We start from the raw sequence: 12,032 nt of genomic DNA on the forward strand, positions 1-12,032 counted from the left end.
GAGAGAGATAATTATTTTTTTATTCATCTTCCATTGGAAATTTTTTTTAGTAGATGTCAAATTTTTTTTTTTCTTTTTGAAAAAATATACCAAAGACAGGGAATATATACTTTTTAATAGTAGTATGATATATATATATATATATATAATTCATATGCAAATCCTTGATCCATAAAATACCCATATAAATGTAATAAAATACCTTATCATGATGCTTATAAGTTCCTAGACATGGGGAACAACTCATTAGGTGGGAATGTGATTCAAGTTATTGAGAAATTTAGATTTTTTGCACATTTTTTTTTGGGAGATAGTCATCTTTACCAAGGTGGGAACGTTGTTAACAATTGCCTAACACAATTGGTGAGGTTGTGGTGTGTAAAGTTTACACTCACCAAGGAGGTTTTGAATTCGTCTCAAACTGTTACCTTCCGCTCCCCCATTCAATAGTGTACCCATCTTAAAAAAAATTGTGGTGAATGGAATCCAAATGGTGTCAAGTGTAAAATGTGATGAATCTTCCTAATCTTGCACTTTGCTTGTTTTGAGACAAAACTAAGGCTATATTTGGTAGCCAAGAGAAGAAAAGAAAAGAAAAGAAAAAATAACTTAGAAAAGATAAGATAAGAAATGAAATGGTGAGAAAATAAAAAGAGTATGTATGTTTGGTAAGCAAAGAGAAAAAAAGAAACGAATAAAAAAAAATTTAAAAAAATTTGAATTTTGAAACAAAGATAGACACATAGAAAATCATTGTATAACCATTCATTTTTTGTTTTATTATATTTTCATATTTTCTCATGTTTTCTTGTGTTCTTTGCAAGAATTTTTCTTTTTTTTAAGCTAAAAAAAACTTCACAATTCTCAAAGTTGAATTTCTCTTGGGTGAAAGACATCAAATGCGAAGAGAAATTCTTAACCAAATAATTTAAAAAGTACAAAAAGTTTACATTTTTTCCTTTCTTTTCTTGTTTTGGCTAAGAAGGAATAATTGCGGCTTCAAAGCATTTGCACGTAGAGCTAATAGCTGGAGTACTGATTCATTTCAATCTGTCGGTGAAACTGTAAGGAAGACTTTTGAGAGAAAACTAATTTGAGGATCATTTGTAGGTCGTGCGAATTATCTATTCATACTTGATGAATTAATGAATACAAGGGTAACAGTTGAAAGCCTCTCTATTACTGCATCATTTTGCCTTTTAATTCTTAATCTTTTGAAGATGAAAGATGGGGAGAATTAGTTAATGAAACCATTTAGAATCAAGGCTCCTATCTTTTTATTTTCTTTTGGATGTGGAGAATATAATTAACAAAGTTGGTCAGTGAAGCAACAATACGTTGTGAACATCACAATCCTATTGGAGTGGCACACAAGAGATCTCAGGCAACAAAAGCTATGAGTCACTGTCCCTGTGAGGTTAGCATGAAAGGTGTCAAAGAATGACAAAAACTTGATCAGAGTTGGCTCAACAGAAATTAAGTCCTCATTACAGGTTGTACATTTTAAATATAATATAATTAAATATGGGGAGGATGAAACAAAATAGTTAGGAACCTATGTCAAGATTGCAGGCCTAACTCCCCAGTCACCACCTACTAGAAAAAATTCAGTCATTTCAACACACTCAACACTTTCATCTCTCTCTCTCTCTCTCTCTCTCTCTCTCTCTCTCTAAGAAACTTTTTCCTTTTGGGTAGCTCTAAGAGACAAATTGACAGATACCATAACCTGCAAGAGAGTGACAAAAAAATACATCAAAATTTAATTATGGTAAAAGAAAAAATAGAAAAGGGAGAAGGAGAGGGGGATGGGATTTTGCAGAAGTGGGAAAGACCAAAAGTCATGGCAGTTTCATTTTTCCTCTTTTCTCTATTTAATCTATGTTTAATGGTGGAACCCACAATATTTAATCTATCTTTAATGGTACTACCATAAAAAAATAATGTATCTTTAATGGTGGAACCCACAATCATATTATATCATATATTAATATATATGAATTCTTTATTATCTGGCCAGCACCCAAACACCCACCAACGGCAGGCGGCGCGAAAGAGGCACCGGAAAGTGCGGCACTGTCACCGACTCTTACCAACCACGCTCTGCAACTATTCCTCGACATCCTTTCTTTCGTTTCCCTATTTCTTACTTTTCTTTATTAATTAATAAAAAAATTGGAAAGGAAAGATCAAAGAAAGTATACTTACTGGGATCGGCGGTGGTGATGAAGCCGGTTTGGGCGAAGTCGCAGTCGAAGTCGTGGAGACCGTTTGCCTGGTAGAAAGCGTTCATGGCGTAGGAAGCGTGAGACCTCACTGTGTTGGGATCGAAGCAGCTTCCCCCTGCCTGAATGGGCTTGCAATCCACTCCTAAGCTGCAAACGTAGTTGATGTTCGCCTGCAGAGCTGAATCGCTCGCGCCTGCCTTTGGAACGCACCACTTCTTTCCTGATGCTGCTGGTGGTGCTGATGATGCACTTCCATTCCCCTTCTGCTTACCCGAAATTTCCAAATAAAATTTATAAAAACTAAAGAAAACAAACACCCAAATCCTACCCTGTTTTCCCAGACTATTTCTTCTTCCGTTAATGGAAAGGACTAACTAAGCCCAAATATTAATTAATTCTTACCTGCCCATTGCGCAAAATCCCGACGTTGTAAACTGGTGTGAAGTCCGCCTGAAAGAGGCCGAAGTTCCGTTCTGCGGTCGGACCTGGTTTGAGATTCTCGTTGAACAAAGAAAAGATGTAAGTCTCGAACTTCCTTTTAGGCATCAATGGAGTGCCGCTACCAGAGGTGACGTGCTTGATTACACCGCCATTGTAAGACATGGCGCTGTCGACGTTGACGCCTAGCTGGTTCGGATCTCCGGCCGACGGCCACCCTGTCTCGGCCACCACAATATCCACATCGCCGTAGCCCAACCTGTTCATCGCCGAGTAGACGGCGTCGAGCTGCGCCTCGAACATATTGGTGTACGTGATCTTCGTGGCATTGTCGTAGATCCCTCGATTGGTCTTGAAGAGGGCATAGTTTAGAGTATTAGCAGAGTAGCCGAAGTAGGGGTAAGGGTTAACCATGAATGGAGATTTGGTATCTCTGTGGTACTGAAGCATAGGAGCGAAGATGACTCTGTCGTACCCACGTCGGAATCTGCCGGTGCTTGGTGGTTCAGAGGCGGAGAGGATACCAAGAGAATGAGGAGTGGAGACTTGAATGTCGTTGAACCCGGCGAGTGTAAGAGCCTTATGGAGGGTTTTCATGGCCGGAAGGAGCTTGGCAATGAGGGATTTATCACCGGTGGCCATGATTTCGTTTCCAACGGCGATGCGGTTGATAAGGGTTTGTGGGTGAAAAGGGGAAATGTTGGAGGCGACCCAGGAACGGGCGGTGGCAAGATTAGTAAGAGAAGGAATGTCGCCGTTGCCGACGGTGACTGTGACAGCAATTCCGGTGTTAGCGAAAGCACGGAGGAAATCGGGGTTAGCATCGAAGAGCTTGACCCTATCAATGATGGTGTTCTGCTTCAGAAAAGACGCGACTTGGCTGGGAGATGGAAGGTTGTTGCCATTTGCGCCGTAGTTGACACCTATAGCAGCCGAGTCATGGACGAGAAGGGAAGCGAAGAGGAAGAAGGTGAAGAGAAGGAGAAGCCCACAAGGCTTGGACATGGTTTAGTTGCAGTAGGGACTCAAAGCATCAGAGGAAGCGTCTAAGGTAAGTAATGGTGAAGCGAACCAAAGAGTTACCCTTCTTAGTTCCATTAAGATTTATATAAAGCTAGAAAGACGAATAGTCGAAAGTTATTAATTAAAATATAAAAAATAATAATAAACGAAGCGAAAATGGTTACTATTTGTTGGACGTGTTTGACCACATCGCAATACCAGGGAACATAATTCGGAAGTTTGGTGTCGAAGGTGGAAGGCTATGAGGTTTTTGAGCACGTGTTTGCATATCATAGGCGTAAGAAAATTGGTTTTTAAATTCTTTATTTTAGTAACTCACGTGACGTCGATCAGTCAATGTCGGTGACATTTAATTAAAGAGGATGCTTCCGTTACATCACTTTGTTCACATGAGGAGATCAAAATCACAAGGTAGAGAAAGGTATCCAAGGGTTGTCAGGTGAGAGTTATACAGTTGTGGGTTAACCATTGGGCCGACCTGGAAAGGCCCAATCTAGTTTCCGGTCACAGCTGGTCTCCGCGTACAAATATAGGTCCCGAGTAGAATACTTTATTGGGAGGCGTGGGTCCAAGGATCAAATCCCTAGGGTCCGTGTTCTACTGCGCTACGCGGCTAATTCGCGTATGGGACCAGAACATCAAAATCTAAACCCAAATCCAAAGCAAAGCAAAAGTCCAAGAAACACAGCCATGACTCGGCGATGGGCGTTGGTTTACTCATTACTTTACGTGGTTTTTTGTAAAAAGAAACTCCAATTAAAACGCTCGCGTTGGATGCTGGCCTGTTGAGTTATTGGAGTGGGGACCTTTCGTGGCACGTCAATTAAGGGTTCAAATTAATATAAAATGGATAAATTTTTTTTTTTTTTAATGGATAAAAGTTCTATCAGCAAATGGGGTAGGATGGAATCTCCACGTCCTTTTTTTTTTTTCAATCTATATCCTTATTTTATTAAAGAGAAAAACGAACACTCCCAGTCACGCATTCTTGGAACGTATTGCCCCAACGTGTCCAGAGATGCTTCCGTGTGCCTGCACAAGAGTCACATGGACAAGTAGAGATTCTATCCTTGTTTTAATTATTCAATCGGCTTGTCTTGCATTTCAATCCCTTTTCTATCTATGTTCTTGTCTTATTGTAAATCCCTCTCTGAATCTAACCATACACCCTAACAAGTCAAGGGACTGATGGAGGAGAGAGAGATTTTACCCAAAAAACAAAAGATAGAGGAGAGAGGGAGAAAGCAATAGAAAGATGCACAGAAGAAAAGACAACGGAGGAGGAAAGTAAGGGGAAGATGAAATGGCTTGGTTCGCAATGAGTAGAGTTGAGAGAGTGGGTGCATTATTGGTGGAGATAATAGGTAGCAAAAATAGATGGATTGAACCGTTGAAATATAAATAAGAGGATTGGATAGTCAATAAGGTGGGAGTGTATGATAGCGTGGGAGATTCCATCCCACATTGCTTGCTCAAATAACATTTCTTCAAATTATAATGGGAAAAAAAGCTGCGAAGTTGTGTAGAATCTATGCTCAAACACTGCTCAAACACAAATAGAGTGAAACGATCGCTGATCACTTTCGATACAGATATTGATATCAATACATATACATATTGGATTGAATCCATGCATATCATTGCATTTTCTTCTGACCATCCAAGAAAGGAGACCATCAGAATCCTGCTTATTGCAATCAGTGAGGTGTGGGAGCCAATGGGTTTCAAGTTCAAGTCTCTTGGCCCTCCCCCTGCCTTTCCCCTTTCTAATTTAGCGGTATTGCACGACGGGAGCTTTGGTGTTGCTACATTAAAAATTGAGTAATGCCATAGCAGTTGACTCTTGACCATGAAATCTGACCAGTGAGTAGTTCATGAGAAAACACAGTAGAATCACCAATGATTTAATTCTTAAGATGTAAAATAAAATTTTTGGTAGAATGGGAATAAAGTTGATTACCCTTTAACTCTCAGCGACCACCACCACAGCCACGCCATGGGGGACCCTACCCGAGGTTGTACAGTGTTATTTACATATATATATATATATATATATACTAGTGTTTTCTGGTAATCAAATTTGTTCAGAAAAATTGCAACTAAGTTGAACTATAAGAAGAAACAATTACTCTCTATAAATGACAGTTAGCTAAGAATGGAGAATGCTACACAAGGAAAAATTGGGGAGATATTATAATACGGAGATAATTCATAATGTCAAATTAAGTTTCACAATCACGAATTGCTCAGGTGCGTACTCGCATAAGGTACGGATTCTTCTCCTTTGGATATAAGAGATCGAAATGCCTGCACATTGAAGAAGCCCCCAAGCCAAGCCTTGAAGATTCGTTATCTTCTTCCTTTTTACCCGTTGGTTTTGAATTGTCTAGATTGAATTCAATTTGCTTTGGCAGGTCCTCCTCTCACTTGTGTTCCATCTAGTTATCCACCGTATCAGATTCAATAGATGAAAATCTCGTAGGAAACCTTGAAGATGCCATTAGTTTGCAGAGATTCACCAATGGGGTTCACCAAGCTTTTGATCCAAGGTTGTTGTCTTATACATAGGTTCAGATTCTCCCAATAGTAGCATGATTAGGCAGAATTGGTTTTCTGAAGTTTTAGGACTCAACAAGGAAAAGGGATAGAAGGAGGGGAGGGGGAGGGGGGAGGGGGTGGGAGGAGAGGGGGGGGGGGGGAGAGAGGAAGGACAAAATAATAATTGAAAGGGAAACCATGGGCTGTACACGTGCATGTAACAATTCTAGGTTAAAGAATTGTGTAATTATTAAAAGTTGATAAATTTTAGGAGAGAAAGAAGAGAGTATAGAGAGGAGAGGAGATTGTATGTGGGAGAGTTTGGGAGAGAGAAGGAAATCATGTTACTAACTCTCTCTTTGACTCTATTATTGGAAAGAGGGGAGAGTTTGAGAGAAAGAAGGAGAGTAGAGAAAATTATTAGAATATAAAAAATTAGAAGAGTTCTAATAATATTAAATTTACAAAAAAATATAAAAGGAAAAACAAAAAGATTAGAGAAAGAAATATGTTGTTTATAAATAAAAGAAAAGGGTAAAGTAGTCATGTGAAAGATTTGCCACTTCGTGCTTTTATATAATAGTATGATATATTTTGCTTCTCTTTTCCTTTATCAACCGATTTGGGATTAAAATATTACTAAAAAAAATATGGTATACTTTGCGCTGTACAGAACACGGCCCCACCACGCCACGCCACTGTTCAAAGCGTGCATAAACCTTTTGTTTTCATTTTATAGTCAATAAATTCCTGCTCTCACACATGCGTTTATTAATTGTTCAATCCTCTTCTTTCCATTGTTCAAGTCATCCCATAGTTAGCAAATTCGGATTCGGGAATTATTCGGATGGAGAATTATTCGGAATAATTCGGACGGAGAATTATTCGGAATAATTCGGACGATTAATTTAAGGATTCGGTCAAAAAAGCGGTCAAAAAATCTTATTGGGGTTTTTTTTTTAAAAAAAATTGTTTTTTTTATTTTTTATTTTTTTATTTTTGGTTTTTTTTTAAAATAATGTTTAAATGGACCGAATAATTCGGTTTAATTCGGATTCGGTCCGAATTATTCGCGAATTATATTCATTTTTGAAAAAGTCACGAATTTTAAAGAATTTTATTTTTAATTTGGATTCGGTCCGAATTTTTGATAAAATTCTTTAAAATTCGGTTCGGCCGAATAATTTGCGAATTATTCGGCCGAATTGCTAACTATGAGCCATCCCATGTTAGCAAGTTTTTCTTCACATACGTGATACGTCCCTGTCTTATTGTAAATCCCTTTTGAATCTGTTAAAAAAATTTGCAAATGGGTGGAGCTGCAGGAGCGAGAGAAAAAGAAAAGATACAAAGAGGGAAAGACAAGGGGGGAGGAGGGCAAGGCAGAGAAGTAATGGCTTGGTTTGCAGCAACGAGCATAATTGATGGAGACGTAGCAACAATGGATGGATTGAACGGTTGAAATATAGATAATGGGATTAGACAATCTCAATAAGGTTGGGGTATGGGGTGCATGGGGATTGCATCCTACTATGCCTGCTGAAAGAACCTTTCCCCAAAGTATATATAAGAAAAGAGGGTTATTGGGCTGCGAGGAACCAACGCCCAAACATGATGGGTGAAATGATCGCTTCATCCCCTATGAAATAAAAAATCTCATATATCATTGTCAAATGCCCCTACGCTCACTCTCATTGCCATTGCATTGGTGCAAAAGCCATGCAATTAGAAAAGGTTCTCTGAGAGATGGGTAGTCGATACGCCAACAATATCGTGACATTATCTATCTAGTGCTGACTAGACCGAAAGAACAAACTAAAACTCGATCTCACATCAGTCTGACCCATAAGGCCATTGTGCCACCCTTTTTGGGAGTCCTATTCTGGTTCTACCATTGGATTTGTGAGATATGATCCAAAAAACTAAGCTAGCCTGAGTGCTTGAAACTTTTTTTTTTTTTTTTTTTTGGATTTCTTGGAATGAAGATCATATATCATGGTATCAGATATCATATTGATCACTATCAGTATCAATACTTATCGGATTGAAACCATCCATATCACTGCATTTTCCTTTGACCATCCAAGAAAGGAGACCATCAGAATCATAAATGGTCATTTTACTTGTTGCCAAAGAAGGTCCCGTTCTCCTGCCAGGGAAATGAAAGAAATATGGTTCTCAGAACAACAGCTTCTGAAGCTTCTCTCACAACTAGATGGAGGTAAAAATATAAGTACTAAGTTCGTGAGGACTTTTCCGACCTCGCAAATACCCAACCCAATCCATCCTTTGCATCGTCTTGCCGAGATATCAAGGCAGTGCTTGGGTTTTTAAACCTGATTAATGAATGATACAAGAATTCTAATTCCCCACACAACTAGGCCCCTACCCGAATGGTACGATGTTAATTAATATTTTAATTTATATATTGTTTTTTTTTTCTTTTATTAACCGATGGGGGATTAAAATATTACTAATATAAAGAACACGGCCCCACCCCACCCCGTTCAATGGTTCAATGGTTTGGTGCACCCATGTGCACCATGCACGGTCATTCACTATATACTCTCGCGCTATACACCCATCCGGCCACGACACGCCACTGTTCAATGGCTAGGTGCAGTGCGTGCACCATGCTCAATAAATTTCTTCTTTCACACGCAAGGATTTAGGGCACGGTATCTGCTGATATCTGATCCGATTCGGATTGGATTGGTGGGTATCGGTTAATTTTGTCCTTTTTGTTTTAAATATTAATTTTTTATTATTTTATCCCTAAAATGATATAGATAATTGATTCGAATCGGTAAAAAAATCAGTCAAGGATATGAATCGATCTCAACCAATACTGATTCGATACAAGAACGATACTTGAAACCATGCTTACACATGCGTTTATTAATTGTTCAATCTTCATCTCCACATTTCAATTGTTCAAACTGATGTAGTAAAAATTGACCGGGTGATCTTCCCTGCAGTTCCTGATGCTCCAGTCGACCTGCACAAAAGAGAAGACAGGGAAGAATCGGGCTGAACCGACAGGGGATTCTCCGATGCCTAAGTCAGATCTTTCCACAGCAGATACTCAAGAGAGCTTTTTCAGTCAAAAGAAGTGATCGATCCCCTATGATGGAGGCTTACCTTGGTATTTATAGGCTGCTGATAGAGAGAGAAGGAGGGGCGTTTGTGAAGAGTCCTGTTTAGGCATAGAGTCCTTGAGGGGAGTGGCTCTGTGATTCTGAGAATATTCCAGGTTCCCAGGCATGTTTTAGGAATATTCCTCGTTGATCTCGGAGGTGCAAGTCATGAGAGGGGTGGACACCTCTGATGACGTGTAGTGGACAGAGTCCTGCCCCCGTGAGTCGATATCAATACTTATCGGATTGAATCTGTCCATAACATTGCATTTTCTTCTTACCATCCAAGAAAGGAGACCATCAGAATCATAATTGGTCCTTTTACTTGTTGCCATGAAGGTCCCGTTCTCCTGCCAGGCGCAGTTGGTGAGGGGCAAGGGGTCATTTTCAAAGGAGAGGAGATAGAATGAAACAGGCTGATCATCCTAGCAGCATGCGCAGCCTCGTGCCCAGCCTTTTTCAAAAGCTAATGCTGCCTTTGGAAGGAAACAACTTTGATGAGAAGGCTAGCTAGTGGGTTTATCAAATGAGGTAAGTCAACTTTATCTCTACAGGTCCCAACTCCCAACTAGTGGGAATCTCAGAGTAATGTCACTTGTTTTTCTTTCCAAATAAAACTCCACCAAACCCATGGCAATGACAGTTGAGGGCCAGTCCACAATATAGTTAGCCCAACGGTCTGGGTCTGGTATGTCAAGTCTGAGTCACTCGGTGAACATTGCATAATTGCAAAGGGGCAAGTGCAAGAAGTCTTTTTATTAATAATTAGGAAAAATTTCTTGTATCACCTGTTAAAAATTTCATACTTTATTATAATTCCATGACTTAAAAATGATATTCAACATATCTTTAATGAGTTACAGTGTTAACTTAAAATGTGATGAGACTTTTTTTACCCTATTTCTAATCTCTATACTGCAACTCAATCCCATATGTTGAAAACCCACAAAATTAAGTGGAATCCGTCTCTTCCAATCTGTGTTAGCAATTCGGCCGAATAATTCGCAAATTATTCGGCCGAATAGAATTTTTTCGAATTAAATCAAAAATTCTGACCGAATCCGAATTAAAAATAAAATTCGGTAAAAAACGTGAATTTTACTAATTTGAATTTAAAACGCGAATAATTCAGGCCGAACCGAATTAAATCGAATTATTCGGTCACTTAAACAATATTTAAAAAGAAAAAAAAAAACAAAAAAACAAAAAAATAAAAAAACAAAAAAGCAAAAAACAAAACGTCATATTCGTTTTTTTGACCGAATCCTTAAATTAATTAATCTAATTATTCTGAATAATTCTCCGCCCAAATAATTCCCGAATCCGAATTTGCTAACTATGCTTCCAATTAATCACCTTCTCCAATGAACATCACCTTCGGATTGTGATTAACAGAATCGCACTAGAGCATCGGTCATGGATTGGGTATTTCTCACCATGTTTGAAGAATTTCTATGATATTGCTTACCATGAAAACAATCTTTGAAATCGCTTTCCTGAGAAGATTCCCAACAGTTAAGTTCTTTTGAACAACATCAGCAATTGTAGGAATCTTTTCACTGTTCCTTAGCATTCTCTCTCCAACATGTGTGAGTTCAACAATTTTTGGCAGGAGGTGTCGAATGTTATCGACACTCTCACAATTATCATGGTTACCTGCGAGTTTTTGAGAATGGTAAGACCCAAATGGTTAAATACCGAATATTCATAATTTGCTTGGTCACAGATGGTACGTACGCCTTCTCCCAGATTTCATCAGCTACACCATCAGGGCTTCGTTGGGTGTAGAGCAAAGATGATATTGTTCCATTGCACTAGGAACGCAGGAATCCCTGCAACGAGAAGTGAGTTCTGCTTTTTCCAACTAGTTTGAACACAATCTCTGTATTTGCTTTCCTATTCTCTTCTTCTTGTGGGTTTTCTCAGTTCAGCATCTCCACCATCTCTCAGTGCAAATACAGAAGTCCCATCTTCTAAAACGTATTGTCAGAAATCAAAGCCCCAATGAGATGCTCATCCCTCGAATTAGAGGCCAAAGAGCCCTATAGGAAAAGAAACCAGGTCCAGCTTTAATCAATCATAGATGCTTCCATTGATACATATTAAAAATGCATCAAAATACTATGTGTTGATTCACCATTCTTTCCTCCTATCACATCTGCCATATTTTGTTCAGAAATTTTCACCATTATTGTCACTCATCTTCTTGGTGACCTAAAGAACTTTAAGCAGTCTAAGCAAGAGACACTGGAAAATGGAGTGTATCCATTTTCCCTCTCTCTCTCTCCACATTCATAACTTTTTTTTTGGTAACTCTTTCCACATTCATAACGCAAGCCCTAAACCTGCAACTCACAATTGAATTGGGGGTCCAAGAATAAAGGGGTATAACAGTAAATTTACTCACTCCCAATGGTAGTTTGGCCATTTAGATAATAGTAAACTGCTGGCATCATCACTTAACGATTTTCTTATAACCGAATGGATTTATTAGAAATTTTCTTATGATAAAGAGGGAAGGACGAGATCCTTTTTCAAAATTTGAGAGTTACAATGAATTATGAACATCTTGAGGGGTGGTACAAGAAAATTTCTCTTTTAATTAAAATGATTATCAAGAAGGAAAACATATGTTTTCGATTTTTCTTTTTTAAGTAGTTATGATATT

General features: G+C 38.7%; 1 protein-coding gene across 1 annotated transcript; it reads right to left on the reverse strand.

Moving 5' to 3' along the window:
* Positions 1-1,441: 1,441 nt before the first annotated feature.
* Positions 1,442-3,754, reverse strand: LOC122058222 (glucan endo-1,3-beta-glucosidase-like). Its single transcript, XM_042620800.1, has 3 exons — positions 2,631-3,754; positions 2,209-2,491; positions 1,442-1,729 (listed from the first exon to the last, which is right to left on the reverse strand). The coding sequence occupies exons 1-3, from the start codon at positions 3,669-3,671 to the stop codon at positions 1,701-1,703; spliced, it is 1,353 nt and encodes a 450-aa protein (XP_042476734.1). The 5' UTR covers positions 3,672-3,754; the 3' UTR covers positions 1,442-1,700.
* Positions 3,755-12,032: the final 8,278 nt, after the last annotated feature.

This window comes from Macadamia integrifolia, chromosome 12 (genome assembly GCF_013358625.1).
Source record: "Macadamia integrifolia cultivar HAES 741 chromosome 12, SCU_Mint_v3, whole genome shotgun sequence".
NCBI lineage: Eukaryota > Viridiplantae > Streptophyta > Magnoliopsida > Proteales > Proteaceae > Macadamia > Macadamia integrifolia.

Coding starts and splice junctions, on each gene's coding strand:
- LOC122058222 (XM_042620800.1), bottom strand. CDS start 3,671: ATGTCCAAGCCTTGTGGGCTTCTCCTTCTCTTCACCTTCTTCCTCTTC. Junction 2,492..2,630: donor GGATTTTGCGCAATGGGCAG/GTAAGAATTAAT, acceptor TCGGGTAAGCAG/AAGGGGAATGGAAGTGCATC. Junction 1,730..2,208: donor CATCACCACCGCCGATCCCA/GTAAGTATACTT, acceptor ACTCTCTTGCAG/GTTATGGTATCTGTCAATTT.